Source organism: Mobula birostris, chromosome 3 (genome assembly GCF_030028105.1).
Source record: "Mobula birostris isolate sMobBir1 chromosome 3, sMobBir1.hap1, whole genome shotgun sequence".
Taxonomy (NCBI): domain Eukaryota; kingdom Metazoa; phylum Chordata; class Chondrichthyes; order Myliobatiformes; family Myliobatidae; genus Mobula; species Mobula birostris.
Genome location: NC_092372.1, coordinates 10011839 through 10035792, shown reverse-complemented (window position 1 = coordinate 10035792; position 23954 = coordinate 10011839). Strand labels below are relative to the sequence as shown.

Sequence of the window (23954 nt, the reverse complement as noted above, 5' to 3'; positions counted from 1 at the left end):
ACAGTCAACTTTTTGGGCTGTGACCCTTCAAGGAGAGAGTGCAGAGCAATGTGTTCTGAGATGGTGGAGGTTAGAATACTTGTCTTCCAACTGCCTGGACCATGAATGATTTCCTCTTTCTTCTGAACCAGTACATTCAGATCCATTTTGTATACTTTTTTTAAACTTGTCCCTTCACGTACTTTAAAACAGAAGGACACCAGAAGTGGTGGATGTGGGTTTGATTTCAACATTTAAGAGAAAGTTGGATAGGTACATGGAGGGAAGAATCATTGAGGGCTATGGTCTGGGTGCAGGTCGATGGGACTAGGCAGAATAATAGTTTTGTGTGGTGCGGACTAGATGGTCAAAGGATCTGTTTCTGTGCTCTTGTGCTACCCAAACTCTACGATTCTTAACTTTTGCAACATTAAGTTCTTCTTCATTGAGAAGTCTTCATTCTTTGGAAGAGTTTTAAAAATTCAAAGAAACAAAACTAAGCAAAGATAAAGTCCTTTTAAAGTCAAACAGTGACAGATATCATTGGTAATGGAATTATTAATGTTACATTTCTGATGGCAACAATTAAAAATTCATGATTTTCTAATAAAGTTGACTCATTTAACTTTATTATGAAAGATATTGCTATGGCTTTGATATCAAGGGCATAGCTCTCCTCCTCTAAGAACTAAGAGATGCAGATTACAGATTGCCTGCAGCCCTCATCTCTACGTTACAGAACGTAGCAGGGACCATTTCAGACAGGTACTCAGGGGAGATGGTCATGTACAGTATTTCCACTGTAGTTCTTGATATTCTGATGACTGATGTCTGATGTTCGATTTCTGGGATTCAGACTATGGAACATAGAACAGTACTTTCCTCCAATCGACTTAAGATGTAATATTAGCCATTTCTGTCTTGGGAAAAGTCTCTGGCTATCCACTCAGTCTGTGCCTCTTATCATCTTGCACAGCTCTATCAAATCACCTTTCATCTTCCTGAGCTCCAAACAGTTGGGCGCCCCTTTCCCAACTTGAAATCGCCTTTATGTTCCTTTTGAAGACTTTTGAAATCTTTGTGCCTTTCTCAATGCTTATTTTCCATCTGGACTTGGGACTTGGTGAGAAATCTTATATTTTAATTTCAAAGAGACGTTGAGAATGCTGGGTGTATTGGACTGGACATGGATTTGGATCTCCAGTGTTCAGTGGCTTCTCCTCTGTTTTCATGAATATAATTGCAGGTGACATGGTGGCAAAGTGATTAGCATAACGCTATTACAGTACGAGCAACTCGAGCTCAATCCTGCTGGAGTCTGTAAGGAGTTTATACATTCTCCCCATGACCCCCTGGGTTTCTTCCAGATCCTCTGGTGCCCTCCCACATTTCAAAGTTGAAATTTAAATTTAAGCTCAAGTTCAGGTTCAATTATCATTCAACCATACCCATAACTGCAGCCAAATGAGACAGTGTTCCTCTGGGCCAAGGTGCAAAACACAGTACCAATAGTCACACACAGCACATATAGAATATGGAGAACATAGAAATCTACAGCGCATTGCAGGCCCTTCAGCCCACAAGTTTGTGTTGACCACGTAACCTACTCTAGAAACTGCCTAGAATTTTCCTACCGCATAATCCTCTATTTTTCAAAGCTCCATGTACCTACTTAAGGGTCTCTTTAAAAGACCGTATGGTATCCGCCTCCACCACCATCACCGGCAGTGCATTCCAGACTATCCACAACAGCCCCAACCTTTGTGTCATCAGCAAACTTACTAACTCACCCTTCTACTTCTTCATCCAGGTCACTTATAAAAGAGGAGGGGTCCCAGAACTGATCCCTGCAGAACACCACTGGTCACCAACCTCTATGCAGAATACAAACCATCTACAACTATCTGCTTTCTGTGGGCAAGTCAAACCTGGATCCACGAAGCAAGGTCTCCTTGGATCGCATGCCTCCTCACTTTATGGATGAGCCTTGCATGGGGTACGTTATCAAATGCCTTACTGAAATCCATATACACTACATCCACTGCTCTACCTTCATCAATGTGTTTTATTACATCCTCAAAGAATTCAGTCAGGCTCGTAAGGCACAACCCGCCATTGACAAAGCCATGCTGACTATTCTTAATCAGATTATGTCTTTCCAAGTGCTCATAAATTCTGCCTCTCAGGATCTTCTCCAACAAATTGCCCACCACTGAAGTAAGACTCTCTGGTCTATAATTTCCTGGGTATTCCCTATTCACTTTCTTGAACAAGAGAACAACACTTGCAATCCTCCAATCCTCTGGTATTTCTCCTATCCCTATTGATGATGCAAAGATGATTTCCAGAGGCTCTGCAATCTGCTCCCTCGCTTCCCACAGTGGCCTGGGGTACATCTCGACCAGTCTCAGCGACTTATCTAACTTAATGTGTTTCAAAAGCTCCAGCACATTCCTTTTCTTAATGTCTATAAATATATAACACATCAAAGTTCAAAATAAATGTATTATCTTACATATATGTCACCGTATACAAGCCTGAGATTCAATTTCATGCAGGCATACTCAGAAAATCCAGGAACCATAACAGAATCAATGGAAGACTGCACCCAACAGGATGGACAAACAACCAGTGTGCAAAAGACAACAAACTGTGCAAATTCTGAAGAAAAAAAAAATAATAAATAAATATATATATATATATATATATATATATATATATATATATATATATATATATATCTAGAACATGAAGTGAAGATTCCTTAAAAGTGATTTCATAGGTTGTGGGACCACTGGGGCAAGTGAAGTTGAGTGAAGTTATCTCCTCTGGTTCAACAGCCTGATGGTTGAGGGGTGATAACTGTACCTGAACGTGGTGATGTAAGTCCTGAGGGTCCCGTACCTTCTTGCTGATGGCAGCAGTGAGAAGAGAGCATGTCCTGGATGCTGCTTTCCTGTGATCGCACTCTGTCTTGTTGTGCTTAGTGGTGGGGAGGGATTTACCAGTGATGGACTGGGCTGTATCCATTGCCATTTGTACATATACAGTAATTATACTAGCAGAAAAACTTAAAAACAAGTAAAACATGAAACATGAAGAAGAGGCCTGTAGATTGATGGTGATTGGGATATTGTCCTGGAGCTACGTTTTTGCAAGAACAAGCACACAAATGCAGCCACAGACGAACACAATACATTTTGTCTTGTTTGTGTGTGACAAGACTTAAGCTCAATTTATATGTCTGCATCAAATGTACGCTGTAGGTATGGCGTAGCTGCGTACCCTATGCTGTACTCTACGCCGAACCCTATGTCGTAGCCTAACGCGCACCTCTCCCAATATGTAACTACGTGTCGCGCCAACGCAGACCGCAGCAGCTGTGATTGATTGGCTTGGTAGCATCACATTTCCTCCTACACATTTCCGGTTGCTTCTTCTTCTCCGCCATTTCAGAATTGAGAGAGAAGAGAGAAGAAGAATGTGAGTTGAGCATGAAAATGAACCAACTCGAGAAGAGTGGCCGGACAAGCACAGAAAATTCACCCTCCTTCTGCCTCAATCCGTTCAATGGTCGTACACACCGCCTCCTCCGACGTCTTCTCTCTTTTCTGCCTTGCAGTAATTTCAATAAAAGAAACTCTTGTTCAACATTTATTAGCTCCAACTCCAACATGATGCACTCAGTTCCAATCACCATTGAAGTACAGGAAGAAACTCAACACAGTGGCATAGAAGCCCCACCGCCAACTAGCATTTTGGCGGTGAATTGCAGAACGACGCAGCCACACCAGCACACAAGTACAAATGCTTACAATGGCATAGGCCACTTGCGTAGGCTACAGTGTAAGTTACAGTGTAGCCCCTGTGCACAAGTATAAATCAGCCTTTACAGGTAAGTAGGTTAGTGGGTTAGTAGGTAACAATAGACTTCCTGGGCATTTTGAAATTTAAGACATTTGCTGAGAAGATTTGCAGCTTGACAGTAAGACTACCCATAGGTCTCATGCAGATCTTCGTGGACTATTAAATCACCAGTAGAGTGCTGACTCACAAATCCTGTGCCTACAGCATCAGCTTGATACTGACTTAGGCCACCTACCCCATCAGGCACAACCATTCTCTCACACCAGGTTACTGACCCACTGAACTCACGGACACGACTCTGAAAAGTACACAAAACTATCCTAGTATTACAGTGCTTTCAGTATCCTCATGAAAATGGTTTTTGTACTGACGAAGGGTCTTGGCCTGAAACGCTGACTGTTTCTCCTCTCCACTGAAGCTGCCTGGCCTGCTGCATTCCTCCAGCATTTTGTGGGTACCGCTCTGGATTTCCAGCATCTGCAGAATCTCTAGTGCTTATAATTTCCAGCCTTATGAAAGATAGGAAAGTTAAGCGCACAATATGAAGAAAATGATTATCCTCTTTGCACTATTGAATGACAAGTGGTGTGATAAACAGGGTCTGGGCCTGAAGCATCAACTGTTTATTGGTGTGAAGTTAGGAGTGGGAATAAAGGGATCTTTTTTGGATCAGCTGCCAGTGACCAGTGGTGTTCCACAGTGTCTATGTAGGGACCGCTTCTTTATACATAGTATGTCAACGATCTGGATGATGATATTGACAGCTTTCTGGCCAAGTTTGTAGACAATACAAAGGAAAGTGGGGGGGCAGGTAGTATTGAGGAAGCAGAGGTCTAAAAAGCCATCTTGTAGGCATTCAACAAACTGACTCTTTTGTGATCCATTTCCTTGAGGTCAAGAAACCCTTTGGTGCCAGTGATAACTATATGATTTGAGTTCAACTTGAAATTTGATATGAAGAAAATAAAGTCTGACGTAGAAGCACTTCAGTGGAATAAAGGAAATTACAGTGGTATGAGAGCGAAGTTGGCCCAAGTAAATTGGAAGGAGATGTTGGCAGGAATGACAACTGAGCAGCAATGGTGTGTATTTCTGGGGAAAATGAGGAAGGTGCAGCTTAGATGTATTCCAAAAACAAAGAAATACTCAAATGGCAAATTAGTACAACCGTTGCTGACAAGGGAAGTCAAAGCTAAAGAAAAACCAGGAGGGCAAAGCAAAGACTAGTGGGAAGACAGAGGGTTGGGAAGCTTTTAAAACCCTTCAGAGAACAACTAGAAGAATCATAAAGGGGGAATAGATGAAATATGAAAGCAAGCTAGCAAACAATATTACAGTGGATAGTAAAAGCTTTTCAAGTATGTAAAAAATAGAAGACAGATAAGAGTGGATATAGGACTGATAGAAAATGAGGCTGGAGAAATAATAACAGGGGACAAGGAGATGGCGGATGAACTAAATGAGTATTTTGTATCAGTCTTCACTGTGGAAAACACTAGCAGTGTGCCAGATGTTGAAGGGTGAGGGAAGAGAAGTGAGTGCAGTTGCTATTACAAGGGAGAAGGTGCTCAAAAAGCTGAAAGACCTAAGGGTACATAAGTCACCCGGATCAGATGAAAAGCACCCTGGGGTTCTGAAAGAGGTAGTAGTAGAAATTGTGGAGGCATTAGTAATGATCTTTCAAAAGTCATTGGACTTGGGCATGAAGATTAAAAAATTGCAAATGTCACTCCACCCTTTAAAAAAGGAGGATAGCAGCAGAAAAGGAAATTATATATCTGTTAGCCTGATCTCAGTGGTTGGAAAGATGTTGGAGTTGATTGTTAAGGATGAGGTTATGGAGTACTTGGAGACACAGGACAAGATAGAACAAAGTCAGCATGGTTTCCTTCGGGGAATATTTTGTCTGATGAACCTGTTGGAATTCTTTGAGGAGATTCGACATAGGATAGATAAAGGGGATGGAGTGGATGTTGTAAATTTGGACTTTCAGAAGGTCTTTGCCAAGATGCCACACATGACGTTGCTTACCAAGTTAAGAGCCCATAGCATTGCAGGAAATTTATTGGCATGGCTGGAGCATTGACTGGTTGGTAGGAGGCAGTGAGTGGGAATAAAAGGGTCCTTTTCTGGTTGGCTGCCAGTGACTAGCGGTGTTCCGCAGGGGTTGGTGTTGGGACCACATCTTTTTATGCTGTATCTCAATGATTTAGATAATGGAATAGGTGCCTTTGTTGCCAGTTTTACAGATGACATGAAGATTGGTGGAGGGGCAGGTAGTGTTGAGGAAACAGGTAGGCTGCAGAAGGAATTAGACAGATTAGGAGAATGGCAATAGAGTGGCAAATGAAATACAATGTTGGAAAATTCATGGCCATGCACTTTGGTAGTAGAAATAAATGCGCAAACTATTTTATAAATAGGGAGAAAATCCAAAACTCTGAGATGGAAAGGGAATTGGAGTCCTTGTGCAGAACATCCTAAAGGCTATCTTGCAGGTAGAGTCGGTAGTGAGGAAGGTAAATTCAATGTCAACGTATTTTTCAAGAAATCTAGAATATAAGAGCAGGGATGTGATGCCTGAGTATTGTGAATAGTTTTGGGCTCCTCATCCAAGAAAAGATGTTCTGGCATTGGAGAGGTTTCAGAGGAGGTTCACAAGGATAATTCTGAGAATGAAAAGGTTATCATATTAGGAACGTTTGATGGGCTCTGGGTCTGTACACGCTAGAATTTGAAAGGATGAGGGGAGACCTCATTGAAGCCTTTCAAATGTTGAAGGGCCTAGACAAAGTAGATGTGGAAAGGATATTTCCTATTGTGGAGAAATTTAGAATAAGAGGGCACAGCCTCAGTACAGAGGGGCGTGCATTTAAAACAGAGATGCGGAAAAATTTTTGAGGCGGAGGGTGGTGATTTGTGGAAGTTTTTACCACGGGCATCTGTGGAGACCAGGTCAATGGGTGTATTTAAGGCAGAGATTGATACGTTCTTGATTGGACGCGGCATCAAAAGTTTCGGGGAGAAGGCCGGGGAGTAGGACTGTGGAGGGGAAATAAGGACAAAGCTATGATTGAATGGCGGAGCAGACTCGATGGGCCAAATGGCCTAATTCTGCTCCAATGTCTTATGGTCTTATAGTAAGCAAGGCAAGAGCTTCGCTTGGTACATGTGACAATAATAATGCAGCACTACTATCAATGGAGTGTCCAAGGAGGGGTAGCACCTCTGGTGCAGGGCTTGTTGTGTCCATTTTGCAGTAGTTCACTCACTTTAGTCCCCACTGGACATTCAGCTCTCACCTGTGGCTTCAAGTAGCTGTTTGCATACGACAGCAGCCACACCCCGGTACGCCACTCACCAAGTGGGGGTTGCCAGCGGGCCTCACACCCCAGTATGTCTGTCCTAGCATGCAAAAATCAGCTCTGGTGGAATGGGTGGATGAGATCTACAGTGAGGTCGAACGGCCAAATACAACACTCCATGGAGAGCGAAGGTCATGACAAGGTACAGAAGATGTCATGGTCGTCCATCGCAATCAAGGACGCCTTCAGTATGTGATGTTTGCTTGTACTACTGGACTGGACATCTGAGATCAAGAGAGTGGAAATGCTCCATTTCCACTTTAAAAGCTCTACACACAGGTTTCATGTCATCATCGGACATGACGGACAACTACCAATATTAATACCAATCATCTGAAATCCTTTTAGTTGATTAAGTCCCACATTGGTGGCATCAATGACAACAGTAAACTGTAGTTGACGCTGCTCACTACATTTGTCTTGGAGGTATGCACTGGAATGCTAATGTCCACTGTCTCTCGAAATGGACAGAGCCTTCGCCGATTCGAGAAGCAGCTCCTTGGTCAACGTGTAAAAGAACACAGAGTGCAAGTAACATTAATACTGAGAACATGAGTTGTAGACTCCTTGAAGGTGAATCTGTAGGTGGTGGAATCTGTTCAGTGTTGAGATGAGTGACATTACCCACACTGGTTCAGGAGCCTGATGGTTGTGGGGTAATAACTGTTCCTGAACTTGATTCTGTGTGATTCTGTACCTCTGTCCTGATGGTAACAGTGAGACGAAAGCATGGTCTGCATGGTGGGGGACCTTGATGATGGATATTTCTTTCTTGTGGAAGCACTCTATGTAGACGTACTCATAGTGGGGAGGGCAAAGATACAGTGAAAAGCGTATCTTGCATATTGTTCATACTGATCAAAAAAAATCTTGACTTATGCATTGAGGTAAGGTAAGACAATAACAATGCAGAATAAAGTGTAAAAGGAATGTGCAGTGCAGGCAAACAATAAAATGACAGATCAGCACACACAAAATGCCGGACGAACTCAGCAGGTCAGACAGCATCTGTGGAAATGAGTAAACAGTTGATGCTTCAGGCCAAGACCCTCGTTCACGACTGGAAAGGAAATGGAAAGCTGCCAGAATAAAAAGGCACAGGGAGGGGAAGGAGGATAGCTGGAAGTTGAAAGGTGAAATCTGGTGGGTAGAAAAGGTAAAGGGCTAGTGAAGAAAGAATCTGATAGGACCTTGGGAGAAAGGGCAAGAGGAGGGGCATAAGGGGTAGGTGATAGGTAGGTGAGGAGAAAAGGTAAGAGGCCAGAGTGGGGAATAGAAGATGAGGGAAGGGAGAGGGGAAAATTAGTGGAAAGAGAAATCGAAGGGGAGGAGGAGAAATTCCCTTGACACTACAGCATCATCATCATATGCCGCGTTGTATGACATAGGCAATTGTGGTCTTTGACCATGATTGTTCTTAGCAAATTTTCTTCAGAAGTGGTTTGCCATTGCCTTCTTCTGGACAATATCTTTATAAGACAGATGACCCCAGCCATTATCAATACTTTTCAGAGATTACATGCCTGGGGTCAGTGGTTGCATAACCAGGACTTATGATATGCACCAGCTGCTCATACGACCGTCCGCCACCTGCTCCCATGGCTTCACGTGACCCTGATCAGGGGTGGGGAGGGGGCTAAGCAGGGGCTTTCCCTTGCCCAAGGGTGAGAAGGAGCACCTTACACCTCCTTTGGTAGAGACATATCTCCACCCCACCACCCTATAGATCACAGCAGCCCTTCAATAAAAAAGTACAAGAATGGTGAACTGTCCCATGAGATGTTGCTGTGTTCTGCTGTGACCACACAAATAACCGAGCAACTCCATTCTCTATTAGTGGCCTCCACAGAATTGAAGAGAATGTGTAACAGTCACGGCATAGAGTAAAGCACAACTTTAGAAGCTGTTGCTTGCAGCACACTTGTGTCACAATATTAAAGCCTCATTTACATTTCAATAAAGAAACAATGAGATCCAGAAATTTGCATCAGCGACCTTAAACCCTTCTGTGTCTTTCGTTATGCATCGGCAGCATGTTTGCACATTGAAATGGAGAGGAGGGGGTGGAGAACGGAAGACTCTGGCAAGCAAACAGCTTGGAGACTGAATTTTACTCGCTCTCACATCGCGAAAACACCAGATGGCGGAGCGCGCTCCAGAGCCCAGATGTTTAGAAAGAGAAGGATAAAACTGCATTGTCTGTTTCAGAGCAATCAAAACAAATGCAGTCAACTGGACTTAATAGTTTACCATTCTCAATAGTCCCCTGCTGTTAGAACAGTTTAACAGCAACACCCGCTGTTGAGCAGTTTGGAACAGCATTACTGAACAAAATTATATAACTCCCCAAATGTGATACAGTACTATATATATCTATCTATCTATCTATCTATCTATATATATATCTATCATCTATATATATGGAGCTGGGTCCTGAAGAAAGGACTTGGACCGAAATGGCAATTGTTTACATATACGCTGCCTTACCATAAGACCATAGGCCATAGGAGCAGTCTTAGGCCATTTGGCCTGTCAAGTCTGCTCCACCATTCGGTCATGGCTGATCCTTTATCCCCTGCTCAGCCCCATTCCCTGGCCTTCTCCCCGTATTTTTGATGTCGTCTGATCAAAAACCTATCAATCTCTGCCCTAAATACACCCAATGACCTGACCTTCACAGCTGCCTGTGGTAATAAAGTCCACAAAATTACTACCCTCTGGCTAAAGAAATTATTTCGCATCTTGTCCTAGCCTCCTCCAGCATGGGAAACATCCTTTCCACATCTACTCTGTCTAGGCCTGTCAGCAATCAAAAGGTTTCAGTGACATCTCCCATGACTGTGATAACATTGCCCTTTTGATTCATCTGTTCTATTTCCTGTTGTTATCTGTAGTCAACATTCCAACTACTGCTGTGAGACCTGTATATAAATGCCATCAGGGTCCTTTTACTCTTGTAGTTACTTAACTCAACCCACAAAGATTCAATATTTTCCGATTCTATGTCACATCTTTCTAATGATTTGATGCCACCCTTTACCAGCAGAGCCACGCCACATCCTCTCCCTACCTACTATCCCTCCAATACAACGTGCAACCTTGGACACTTAGGTCGCAACTACAACCATCCTGCTGAGTTCCTCCAGCATTTTGCATATGTTGGTGAATATACCTGGAGTGCCCAAGACTTTTGCACAGTACTAAGCAATTTTATGTATTGAACTGTACTGCTGCTGCAAAAAAACGCAAATTTTATGACATATGTGAGTGATGATGAACCTGATTCTCAAATGGGTCTCTATTGTGGACTGAGAGTGGGAAACTGGAACACCTCGTGGAAACGCATGCGATCATGGGGAAAGCGTACAAAACTCCTTACAGTCAGTGGCGGGAATTGAACCCAGGTCATTAGCACTGTAAGTTGTAGTCCTAACATTATGCTACCATACAATATTCTCCAGACATCCAGGAACGAATTTCAGATACACTCAGTGGCTTAGGTACACCTGCTCGTGAACGCAAATATTTAATCAGCCAATCCTGTTGCAGCAACTGAATGCATGAAAGCATGCAGACAGGATCAAAAGGTTCAGTTGTTGTTCAGACCAAACATCAGAATGGGGAGTAAATGTGATCTAAGTGACTGACTGTAGAATAATGGTTGGTGTCAGATGGGGTGGATTGAGTGTCTCAGAAACTACCGATCTCTTGAGATGTTCATGCACAACAGTCTCTCGGGTTTACAGAGAGTGGGGCGAGAAACAGAAATATATTCAGTGGGTAGCAGTGCCTTGGGCACAACCACCTTGTTAATGAGGGGGGTCCGAGGAGAATGGCCAGACTGGTTCAAGTTGTCAGGTAAAGACAGTAAGAAGGCAAGACAGCGGCTATACTTCATTAAGCATTTGAAGAGATTTGGCATCTTAACAAATGTACCTCAAAAACTTCTAAAGAAGTACCGTGGAGAGCATTCTGACAGGCTGCATCATTGTCTGGTATGGAGGGGCGACTGCACAGGACCGAAAGAAGCTGCAGAGGGTTGTAAATCTAGTCAGTTCCATCTTGAGAACTAGCCTACAAAGTACCCAGGACGTCTTTAGGGAGCGGTGTCTCAGAAAGGCAGCGTCCATTATTAAGGACCTCCAGCACCCAGGGCATGCCCTTTTGTCACTGTTACCATCAGGTAGGAGGTACAGAAGCCTGAAGGCACACACTCAGCGATTCAGGAACAACCTCTTCCCCTCTGACATCCAAATTCCTGGATGGACATTGAAGCTTTGGACACTACTTCACTTTTTTAGTATACAGTATTTCAGTTTTTGCACATTTTAAAAAAATCTGTTCAATATACGTAATTGATTGACTTGTTTATTTATTATGTTTTATTTTGTTTGTTTTTATTTCTCTCTCTGCTAGATTATGTATTGCACTGAACTGCCGCTGCTAAGTTAACAAATTTCGCGTCATAATAAACCTGATCTGATTCTGATTCAAATAACCACGTGTTACAGCAGTGTTGTGTGGAAGAGCATCTCCAGGCGCACAACACGTCAAGCAAGTGGGTGGGATACAGCGGCAGCTGTGCACAAACATACACTCAGTGGCCACCTTGTCAAGTACAGGAGATACCTCGGAGAGTGGCCACAGATTGAGTATACCTGCTGGTATTCAGTGCCACCCGTGAATAGCAGCACTACAGTAGAAATGCTGAGGTCTTGCAGCCTAGATGATCACTTTACTCCAAAAACTCCAAAAACTTCTCTCCTCCTCCTCAGCCTAAAATCATACCACAGGCGACTATTTCATAGAGAGTGATTTGTAGCAAGAGACAGCTATGAGATAGTTGTCTCAAGAGTTTATTCTAAGTGTCAAAAATGGAAGAAAGCACCAAAATAGCAAAGGAATGCCATGGGCAGTGAACACTGAGGTCATGTTGAATTAAACAGGGTATCATTACAGTATTTTTCTTCTGTTATCAGCTTGACAGTAGTCAAATTACTGGGTGATTTTGAAGGAAAGAGCTATCTGATTGAACATTTGGACGTGAAAAAAAAGACATTGATAATAGTGTTTGATGTCAAAGCTCAGGAGGAAGCGGAATTTATCCTGAGGGAGGAAGGCTGACGATCAGAGCACAGAGGATGTTTCAAATGCATAGAAGTACCAAAGGGAAAAGAGGGAAGGCTGAAGGCTTAGTTTCTTGGGGGAAAATGAGAGACAACCTTCATCAACTTTATTTGCCATATACACTCAGTAGACATTTCATTAGGTATACCTGTACACCTGCTCATTATTGCAACTATCTAATCAGCCAATCATGAGGCAGCAACTTGATGCATAAAAGCATGTAGACATGGTCAAGAGATTCAGTTGTTTTTCAGACCAAACATCAGAATGGGGAAGGAATGTGAATGTGATCTGAGTGACACTGACTGTAGAGTGATTTTTGGCGCCAGACGGGGTGGTTTGAGTATCTCAGAAACTGCTGATCTCCTGGGATTTTCACACACAACAGTCTCTAGAGTTTACAGAAAATGGAGTGAAAAACAAAAAAAAACATCCAGTGAGCAGTAGTTCTGTGGGCAAAAGTGCCTCATTTATGAGAGAGGTCAAAGGAGAATGGTCATATTGGTTCAAACTGACAGTAACTCAAATAATCTCATGTTACAACAGTGTAGAGGAGCAACTTTGAATGCACAACATGTCGAATCTTGAAGTGGATGGGCTAAAGCAGCGGAAGACTATGAACATACACTCAGCGACCACTTTATTAGGTACGGGAGGAACCTAATAAAATGACCACTGAGTGTAAATCATATCCACAATTGCACTATAAGAGACAAAGCTAGATATCCAAATATATTATTAAAGGTCTCCAAACACTTGCCAGGTTATGCAATGATGTAAAATTAAGGGCTAGCATATTTGTGATTGATTAGCCATTAACACAACTTTCTTTACCCCACCCCTACATCGTTATTAGATCTTTGCCCTTCCCACCTGCCTCTTCCCAGTTTTAAGGTCCGAAGTTCAAAGTAAACTTATTATCAAAGTAAGCATAGGTCACTGTATTCTACCCTAAGAGTCCTTTTGTTCTGGGGATTCTGTTGAAATACAACAGAACCAATGAAAGACTACAAATAAAAAATGACAAACAATTCTGTGACAAAAGACGAACTGTGCGAATACAATAAACTAATTAATAAATAAATAAGTAGATACATACATAAATAAATAACACCGAGAACATGAGATGAAAAGTCCTTGGAAGTGAGTCCATGGTTGAGGAATCAGTTCAGAGTTGAGGTGAGTAAAGTTACGCATGCTGGTTCAGGAGCCTGATGGTTGATGGGTAATAACTATTTCTGAACCTGATGGCGTGGGTGCCACAGTAGCATAGCTATTCATGTGATGATATTACAACTTGGTGCGTTCCAGAGTTTGAAGTTCAATTCAACTGCCGTTCTGCTGCTCCCCTTGAACGCGTGAGCGTTCTCCAGGTCCTCTGGTTTCCTCCCGCAGGACAAAGGTGTACCGTGTAGATTAATTGGTCATGGTACATTGTCCTCTGATTAGATTAGGGTTAATCGGGGTTGTGAGTTTGCTGGGGTAGCATGGTTCGAAGGGTTGACTCTGTGCTATATCACTAAATATTCCTGTCCCTCCTTCCCAATGGCAGCGGCAAGGAGAGAGCATGGCCTGGCTGGTGCTGGCCCTTAACAATGGCTACAGCTTATTGATAGGAGGATCTTACCTGTGATGGACTGGGCTGCATCTACCACTTATTGCAGATTCTCACATCATTCCCACTTCCACCCACTCTCAAACCTATGTCTTCTCCTTCTTACCTGGATCCACCTATCACCAGCCAGCTTGTGCTCCTCCCTATCCCCCACTCTTTCTCGTTGCCCTCTTACTTCGCAGTCCTATTGAAGGGTCTTGACCCGAAACATTGACCATTCATTTCCCTCCAGGGATGATGCCTGACCTGCTGTGTTCCTCCAGTGTTTAGTGGGCATTGTTGCTGACATTAAGTCAATGATCTGGAGCAACACGCACAAAATGACAGAAGAACTTAGCAAGTCAGGCAGCATCCATTGGAAATGAATAAACAGTTGAGACCCTTCATCTCGGCTGGAAGCATCAACTGCTTATTCCTCTCCACAGATGCTGGCTGACCAGATTTTGTATGTGTTGCTCTGGTGTTCCGGCATCTGCAGAATCTCTTGTGTTCCTAATCTGGAGCATTAACTTTACCTCCCTCTGCACAGAAGCTGCCTCACCTACTGAGAATTTCCAGCAACTTTTTTTTGTTGTTGTTGCTACAGGATAAATAGTGCTTGGTCCCAGAAGGAAATCAATAGCCTTAATCAACTGATTCAATGGGTTGGTGGTGCTGCAGTCTGAGAGATAATGGAAAAAGAAACTATCAATACTCTGTGTTAACTCTGGTCACCATCAAAAAATTAACTTACAAAACAAATGACCTGGCCTGAATACAGCTGAATATAAGGATAAATTAGTGAAGTGTTAACCACCTACCATGCAGCCAGCTCCTATTTATGACAAAACTCATTTCCTTCTCCACCTGCATATTTGCTCACCGTTTTGTTTATTCATGATTACATTTTTATTTGAGCTTCACACCAAATGTAATAGATCGTAAGACCATAAGACATAGGAGTAGAACTAGGCCATTCAGCCCATCGGGTCTGCTCCACTATTCCATCATGGCAGGTTGATTATCCCTCTCTACCCCAAGCTTCTGACTTCTTTCTGTAACCTTTGATGCCCTGACTAATCAATAACCTACCAATCCCCACTTTAAATATACCCAATGATTTGGCCTCCACAGCCAACTGTGGCAATGATTTACAACACTTTAGTTAAAGAAATTCCCCCTCATCTCTGGTCTAAATGGATGACCCTTTATTCTGTGGCTGTACTCTCTGGTCCTAGGCACCCCAACTACAGGAAACATCCTCTCCACATCCATTTTTCATCCATATTGTACTGTCTCAGTACTTTTATATTTGTGTGCTGTAGCACTGTTTTAATTTGCAGTTATTTTGTAAATAACACTATTCTTTGCATTTCTGGTCAGATGCTAAATGCATTTCATTGGCTTTGTATCTGTACTCGGCACAATGCCAATAAAGTTCAATCTAATCTAATCTAATTTAAACTAATTTTATCTAGGTCTTTCAATATTCAACATATAACGTACAGCATAATACAGGCTTTGCAACCCACAGCATTGTGCCAACCTTTCAACTTACTCCAAGTTTAATCTAACTGTTTCCTCCTCCATAGCCATCCATTTTCCTATCATACATGTGCCTATCTAAAAGACTCTTAAATATATTTAATGTATCTACCTTTATTTCCACTGGTGGTAACGCATTACACACACACCCACCACTCTGTGCAAAAAACATACCTCTAACATCTTCCTTATACTTCCCTCCAATCACCTTCAAGTTATGCTGCCTTGTATTAGCTGCCTCCACCCCATGAAAAAGTCTCTGGTTGTCCACTCGATCTATCCCTCTTATCATCTGATACACTTCTATCTGTTGGGCGCCATAGGCATAGCGGTTAGCAAGATGTTAGTACAGCTCAGGCTGTTCTGGAGTTCTGAGTTCAATTCCAATGCTGTTCCATAAGGAACAGAATGGAATAGACCTGTATTGTCATTGCTCAGGACAACGAGATTGCGGTACGACTCCAGTCCATGCAAAACAAATATATTCAAGGCATGCGGTATGGCTTAATTTTAAAAATCCCATATTTACATGCAACAAGTGACTTTGATTGTCCATAACGCTCAAAGGTCATTGGCAAGCCGGGGTGTAGCATTATTCAGATGCACAACAGCCCTCAGGAAGAAACTGTTTTTCACTCTTACTGTCTTGGCAAAGATGCTTCTGTATCTCCTACCAGACCGCAGGAGCTTGAACAGACAGTATCCGGAATAGGATGCGTCTTTAATGATGTTACGAGCATGCCATAGGCATTTAGAGTTGTAGATTGTGTTTCCAGTTCTGGTGGTTCAGTCCCAGTGAGCGTCTTCCTGTGGAATATGCGTTTTCCTAGGTACTCCGGTTTCCTCCCACAGTCCAAAGATGCGCTGGGTAGGTTAATTGGTCATTGTAAATTGTCCCGTGATTAGATCAGGATTAATCAAGCTTGTCGTGGGTTGCTGAGGTGTTGTGGCTCAAAGGGCCGGATTCCATGCTGTATTACCAAGTAAAGAAACGTAGGTTTCACCTGGAATAAACACTCAATGTTTCAGGCTGAGACCCTTCAAGACAGAGGCTCCCAAACTTTTTAATGCTATGGACCCCTACCATTAACCAAAGGGCTCGCGGTCCCAGGTTGGGAACCCCTGCTTTTTGAGGACTCTGATGAATAGCCTCGGCATAAAACATCAACTGTTTATTTATCTCCTTGTGTAGATGCTGCCTGAGATGATGCTCTTCTGCACACCACTGTTGTAACACATGATTATTTGAGCTACTGTTGCCTTCTTGTCAGCTTCAATGGGTCTGGCCATTCTCCTCTGACCTCTCTCATTAACAAGACATTTCCACCCACAAAACTGCTGCTCACTGGAATTTAAAAAAAAATTCACACTATTCTCTGAAAACTTTACATAGTGTTGTGGGAGAAAATCCCAGGAGATCAGCAGTTTCTGAGAAACTCAAACCACCCCATCTGGCACCAACAATCATTCAACAGTCAAAGTCACTTGGATCACATATCTTCCCCATTTTGATATTTGGTCTGAACAACAACTGAACCTCTTGACCATGTCTGCATGCTTTTATAGATTTAGCTGCCACATGATTGGCTGATTAGATACTTGCATAAACAAGCAAGTGTACCTAATATAGTGGCCATTGTGTAGTTTGTACTTCACATTGCTTTTCTCCCATACTGGAACTTGACCACCAGAGAAACTTTTAATCTTGAAATGTCGTCTGTGAAAAATTTGGGCTGTAAAGTTACAGAGAAATGGGGAAAATGGGGTAAATTTACAGAAAAGCCACGCAGGTCAATCATAAATGGTTTAATATGAAATTGAATATTATTCCTGGGTTGCTGTCTGTAAGAATTCACATTGAGTTTGCTCCAGAAAAAATTTACCTCAGAGATCATTCACCAAAGCAAATTAAAACTAAAATGCATTTAAAATAATTCAATTCCAATTGCATGCTGCTCTGGTCCCAGAAGCAAATGGACTTGCACACTCAATGCCAAAAATTCTCCAATAAAGGAAGTTGTCATACTTCATGAATACAGCATATTGGAATAGAATTATGTTTTTTAATCTAGAAATCTCTGTAAGGGAAAGGGCTTATAATTTGCATTCAGGTCTATAGGGAGAACAGTGATAGAAGTTCACTGAACCCCAAGCACTGAAGTTGAAGGTTTTTTAAATAAACACAAAACTTCCAAAAAAAAGTACTGATGAAGGATCGTTGACATGAATCACTAACTGTCTCTTTCCCAGACCAACATTTAATTAATTCATTCATTAATTTATTTAAAGATACAGTGCAGAATGGTCCCTTCCAGCCCGCCACCCCAGCAACCCCCGATTCAACACTATGGCAAAATTTGCAAAGACCAAAAACCTACAATAACCAGTTAGTCTTTGGACTGTGAGAAGAAATCAGAGCACCCGGTGGAAACCCAAACTCCTTACACGTGACGCCAGAATTGAACTCTGAACTCTGATGCCCTAACCTGTAATAACGTTATGCTAACTGATACACTACCAAATTTTCAGTTTTCATTTCAGACAGAAGGAAAGCTATGATGGAGGGAAAGGTTAGAGTAGGTTAAAATGTCAGCACAACATTGTGGGCTGAAGGGCCTGTATGGTTTCTGTAATGTTCTATGTTCTATGTTCTGAGACCACAAGCAATACTACATTGCCTTACCTGAGTGATTATCTTGGTGTCCAAGCGGAATATTCAATGATTCCTTTACCATGGGCAATATAGTTAATTGTTTGCCCATCTCAGGACAATCTTTGCACAACCAACATGAAATTCCATTTATGGGCTTGGTGGATCAAATGACCTTTCACAGGACAGTGTAGAATAGATCAGAATATTTTAAGAATAGCAATAGTGAAAAAAATAACAATAGTGATCCTATCTCATCTCCTGGAGCATAGGAGAATGAGATGAGATCTGATAAAGGTGCACACAAATGATGAGGGGTATAGATAGGGTAATCCTCTCTGATTGATTGAGACCGGAACTAGAGGTGCCGTGTTGTATGACGTGGGTGATCATGGTCTTGGGTATATGGAGGAATTTAAGGTGGGGGGGTTATATGGGAGGCAGCGTTTAAGGGTCGGCACAACATTGTGGGCCGAAGGGCCTGTACTGTGCTGTACTATTCTATGTTCTACGTTTTCTACAGAATTGGTTTGCCATTCTCTTTTTCTGGGCAGTGTCTTTACAAGACAGATGACCCCAGTCACTATCAATACTCTTGAGCGATTGTCTGCCTGGCGTCAGTGGTCGCATAACCAGGACTTGTGATGTGCACCAGCTGCTCGTACGACCATCCACCACCTGCTGCCATGGCTTCAAGTGACCCTGATCAGGGGGCTTAACAGGAACTACACTTTGCAGGCTAATGGAGGGAAGGAGTGCCTGACACCTCCTTTGGTAAAGACCTATCTCCACCCCTCCAGCCACTACTCCAGTATGGTACCATGATGGAAAATTCATGCTCTCAGAGCTATCTTTAGCTCCCAGTTATCATTCAATGGTATCATGCTTTTTATAGAAGGAGGATGAGCGGTAACTTGACAGAGGTGTACAAGAGTGGGTAGCCAGAGACTTTGCCCCCCGGGCCAAAATAACTACTTAAAGTGGGCATAATTGGAGGAAAGTATGGGGAGGGGGGGGGAGATGTCAGAAGTAGCTTTTTTTTTCACAGATTGTTGAGTGCATGGAACACTCTGCCAAGGGTGTTGGTAGAGGCAAATAGATTAGGGGCATTTATAAGACTCTTAGAGAGGCACATGAATGATAGAAACATAGGGGGCTGTGGAGGAGGGAACGGTTAGAGTAATCTTAGAATAGGATAAAAGGTCAGCACTTCGTGAGCTGAAGGACCTGTATTGTGCAGCAATATTCTATGTTCTATATTCAAGCTCTTTAAAGTAAGGTATGGCTTGGTTCCAGAAACATTGATTAAAAGTCCAGCTAAGTTAAAGCAGGAACATTTACACTCAGTGACCTCTATATTAGCTACCTCCTGTATCTGCTAGTGGCCACTGAGTCTATGTTCACGGTCTTCTGCTGCTGTAGCCCATCCTCTTCAAGATTTTGACATACTGTGTATTCAGAGATGCTCTTCTGCACACCACTGTTCTAAGGTGTGGTTATCTGAGATACTATCACCTTCCTGTCAGCTTGAACCAGTCTGGCCATTCTCCTCTGACCTCTCTCATTAACAAGATTTTTCGCCCACAGAACTGCACTCACTGGATTTTTTTTTTGCACCATCCTCTGTAAACTCTAGCAACTGTTGTGCATGAAAATCCAGGAGATCAGCAGTTTCTGAGATACTCAAACCACAATGTCTGGCACCAACAATCATTCCACGGTCAAAGTTACTTAGATCACATTTTGTCCCCATTCTGATACTGGTCTGAACCACAACTGAACCTCCTGACCATGTCTGCATGCTTATATGCATTGAGTTGTCATATGATTGGCTGGTTAGGTATTTGCATTAACAAGCAGCTGTACGGGTGCAGCAAATAAAGTGGTCATTGAGTGTGTCAATGTCTGTTCTTTCAGCTGTTATAAAGTGCAAACGTTGTTACATGTTTTAGAGAATAATAGTGATCAAGGATTCACTTGAGTAGCCACATGTAAGTTTGATATGTTACCGCACGGATGCTACAGTGTGTGAATCAGTTACTGTCCCACACAACCTTTATTCATTTCCCCATGAAAAGATGCCTCAAATGGACCAATTGTGATATCTATTACAATAGGTCACCATTAAACTGAAGTTAAAAGCAATCAATTCCATCTACAATATAAGTCAATTCTTAAGACCCCCAGGTCAAAATACCAAGCAATTTAATTAGAGTTCTAACAGCAGTATGTCAGATATGAATGATTCCCTCTATCTTTACTGCTCCTCCGCACACAGAGCACACAAATATAGATGTATATATATGAGCACACACTACACATATGCACACACTCAGACTCCACACACATATATACAAACACACACAGACTACACATGCATACACACAAACACACAGAGACTACACATACACACACAGTCAACACATACATGCAAAAACTCAAACACTACACGTGTGTGTATGTAAAGACTACACTCAGAACATACACACACATCAGACTGCACACACATACACCACAGACTACTCTTCTTCTTCGGTTATCCACTGAAATCCGATGACGACGTCCACTCCTTTAACGGTGAGATCTTTGATGACTATACAGTCCTATCCTGGACCCACAAGCTCTATTGCAGGTGGGACATGTATATGTGGTAGTGGCGGCAACCATAGCTGCATTTCTCCTGGCTCTCTTCTGCTGTCTTCTGGTTGTTCTTTCCATCTCCAGAATACGAACCCCGTCCCTACACATCTGTCGCCAAGTGGTACGGTCAGCAGCAACATCCTCCGGGTCCTTGGGTCTGATCTTGCACTTCCTTAAAGTATTCTTCATCTGATCCTTATAGCGCTTCTTCGGCCTTCCAGCTGAGCATCGACCATGATGTAGCCGGCCGTATAACACTCTGTGGGGTAGCCGACATGGAGGCATCCTTATCACATGCCCCAGCCACTGCAGCTGGCGCTGGGTGATCATGGCCTCAACACAGACTATACACACATACTTACAAACACACCCACACACAGACTACACACCCGTATGTACAAACACATACATACAAGCACGCGTGAGCGTGCACACATACACACACACACACACACACACACACACACACGCTACACACCCGTACATACAAACACACACATACACGCATGCACATACACACACAGGAAGATTGATTGATTTTCCACATTTAGTACTTTTCGGAGGTTACTTGCAGCAAAGAACGCAGAGGTAAAAAAGGATTTTATACTCACTCGCGAATTTGCCACTTCCAGTGAAATATTTTGAGGCGCTGCACTGGGCACTGTAAAAAACCACAAGGAGAGCAGATAATTAAAGGAACAGAGGAGAAAATGTTCAGAGTATTATTGTTCAGAAGTTGTCCTAAACCAGAAAACTGAAGGCAAGTGGTTGCCAAGCCGCAGATCTCTCTGCATTTTTCCAACAGCATGAGGAATACGTGACTCTGTATACAGCAACAGAAGACCATCGCGCCTTTAGTTCCATCCTTCTGCTCAGTGTGAGCTCAACCCCAGATTGAAAAACTAACCACTGGAAGACAGGCTTTGTGTTGAGGGCCTGCATCATAACTAAGTGTAGATGGACATATCAATGTAGTTATAAAGAAGGCAAGACAGCGGCTATACTATTAGGAGTTTGAAGAGATTTGGCATGTCAACAAATATACTCAAAAACTTATGTAGTTGTACAGTGGAGAGCATTCTGACAGGCTGCATCACTGTCTGGTATGGGGGGAGCTACTGCACAGGATCGAAAGAAGCTGCAGAATGTTGTAAATCTAGTCAGCTCCATCGTACCCAGGACATCTTTAGGGATCGGTATCTCAGAAAGGCAGGGTTCATTATTAAGGACCTCCAGCACCCAGGGCATGCCCTTTTCTCACTGTTACCATCAGATAGGAGATACAGAAGCCTGAAGGCACACACTCAGTGATTCAGGAACAGTTTCTTCCCCTCTGCCATCCGATTCCTAAATGGACATCGAAGCTTTGGACACTACCCTACATTTTTAATATACAGTATTTCTGTTTTTTCACATTCTTTTAAATCTATTCAATATATGTAATTGATATACTTGTTTACTATTATGTTTTATTTTATTTATTATTATTTTTTCTCTCTTTGCTAGATTATGTATTGCATTGAACTACTGCTGCTAAGTTAACAGATTTCACGTCACATGCTGGTGATAATAAACCTGATTCTGATTCTGATTGTGGCTCTGACTGAGCTGTATCCACTACTTTTTCTGGATATCATCTAGTATCTCAAACTTAAACTCAGAATTGGAAGTCGCATAAGCTTCCAAACGAATAGAATTAATAACTGCCTTTTCTAACTCTAGCCGCGTCCTGTGATGATTTTTTTTAAGCATCCAGAAAATAGGTTCCTTAAAGTCACCATAGCCAGGGGGAGGTAGTGATGAGAAGCTCCCAGTACCTAGTAAATGCTCCCAATGGCATACATCTCAAATAGCCTCTGACAACCAAACCCTGCTACTGGCCTTCAGATTAGCTACAAAGCCTGGTGGAACATTTTCTTCCGACAGGAGAAGAGACAAGGCCAGGTTGCTGGCAACTTAAACCAGTCACTTTGGGCAGATGGGACTCATCAGCTGTGGTTGGCAGCTCAGCTAGAAGGAAAACTCTGATCTCAAACCTCTGCTGCTTTGTGGCAAAACCCATGGGGAAGGCTTAGGGAGTAAACCTTAAGGAAAAAGTCTGGAGCTGGAGTCCCCAAGGCAGAACTACGTTGAGTTCAACGCTGACTGGCAACTCCTGTGATGCCACTTGTGCTAAACTGTAATGGCCTCTGGCATTCCTTTGGATTCATCAGCTGAGCGGAGAGGAGGAGCCTGCTGCATGGGGAACTGCTTGCTCTCCATTTTGTACTGCCCTGGCTTGCATATACAAACAACTGAGGCACAACGCTAACCAACGGTAGGCCTCAGACTCACAGGATATCAAAGTAAATAAGTTCAGGCAAATGTTTACAGGTCACGGCCAAAGTCAAACATCAAAGTAAAATTTATTATCAAAGTACGGACATGTTATTACATAATACTATCTTGAGATATGTTTTCTTGCAGGTATTTACAGAAGCAGAGAGCGAGAGAGTAAGAAATAAGAAAATAAAAAGAGATGGAGCAAGTTGAAGTTAATCTTGTCCAACACATATAAAATGCTGGAGGAACTCAGCAGATCAGGCTCTCCAACAGACAATCACGACTGCCAACACATCACTGGCACCAGTCTACCCAACATAAGTGACACAAATACAGAAAGGTGCCAGAAAGGGGCCAGTAACATCATGAAGGATCCCACCCACCCTGCTTATGAACTGTCTATCCCACTCCCAGCAGGGAGAAGGCTACGTAGCATCCACACCAGGATCACCGGACTCAAAAACAGTTACTTAAAGCCGAATAGAACCTCCACCCACTAACCCACCACACCACATCCCCAACCACCACTACTTTATCATTTCCTGTCAGTCACCTTATGTATTTATATTTATTGTGTTTTTTATTAGCATTGCTTTATCTTATTGTGCTTTTTTGTGCTGCAATGGATCTGAAGTAACAGTTATTTCGTTCTCCATTACGCTCGAACACTGGAAATTACATTAAACATTAAATAATCTTCAATCACATTCAGTGCAAGATACTGTTGCTTATTGGTTGAGTCACTGGACTTTAAAGAGATGAAGATTAGTTTTGTTTGTCACATGTACCCTGTACATCGAAACATACAGTGAAATGCATCATTTATCCAAATCCACCATCAGTTCATTTCTCAACACAGCAACTG

At 42.6% G+C, this 23954-nt stretch overlaps 1 protein-coding gene across 1 annotated transcript in view; it reads right to left on the bottom strand.

Annotated features, from left to right (window-relative positions):
* Window positions 1–23954, bottom strand: part of dcc (DCC netrin 1 receptor) — a 1002879-nt gene that overhangs the window by 293134 nt on the left and 685791 nt on the right. The window contains exon 12 of the mRNA XM_072252112.1: window positions 21379–21428. Coding sequence (XP_072108213.1) covers window positions 21379–21428 — 50 coding nt within the window. The remainder of the gene's footprint in view (window positions 1–21378; window positions 21429–23954) is intronic.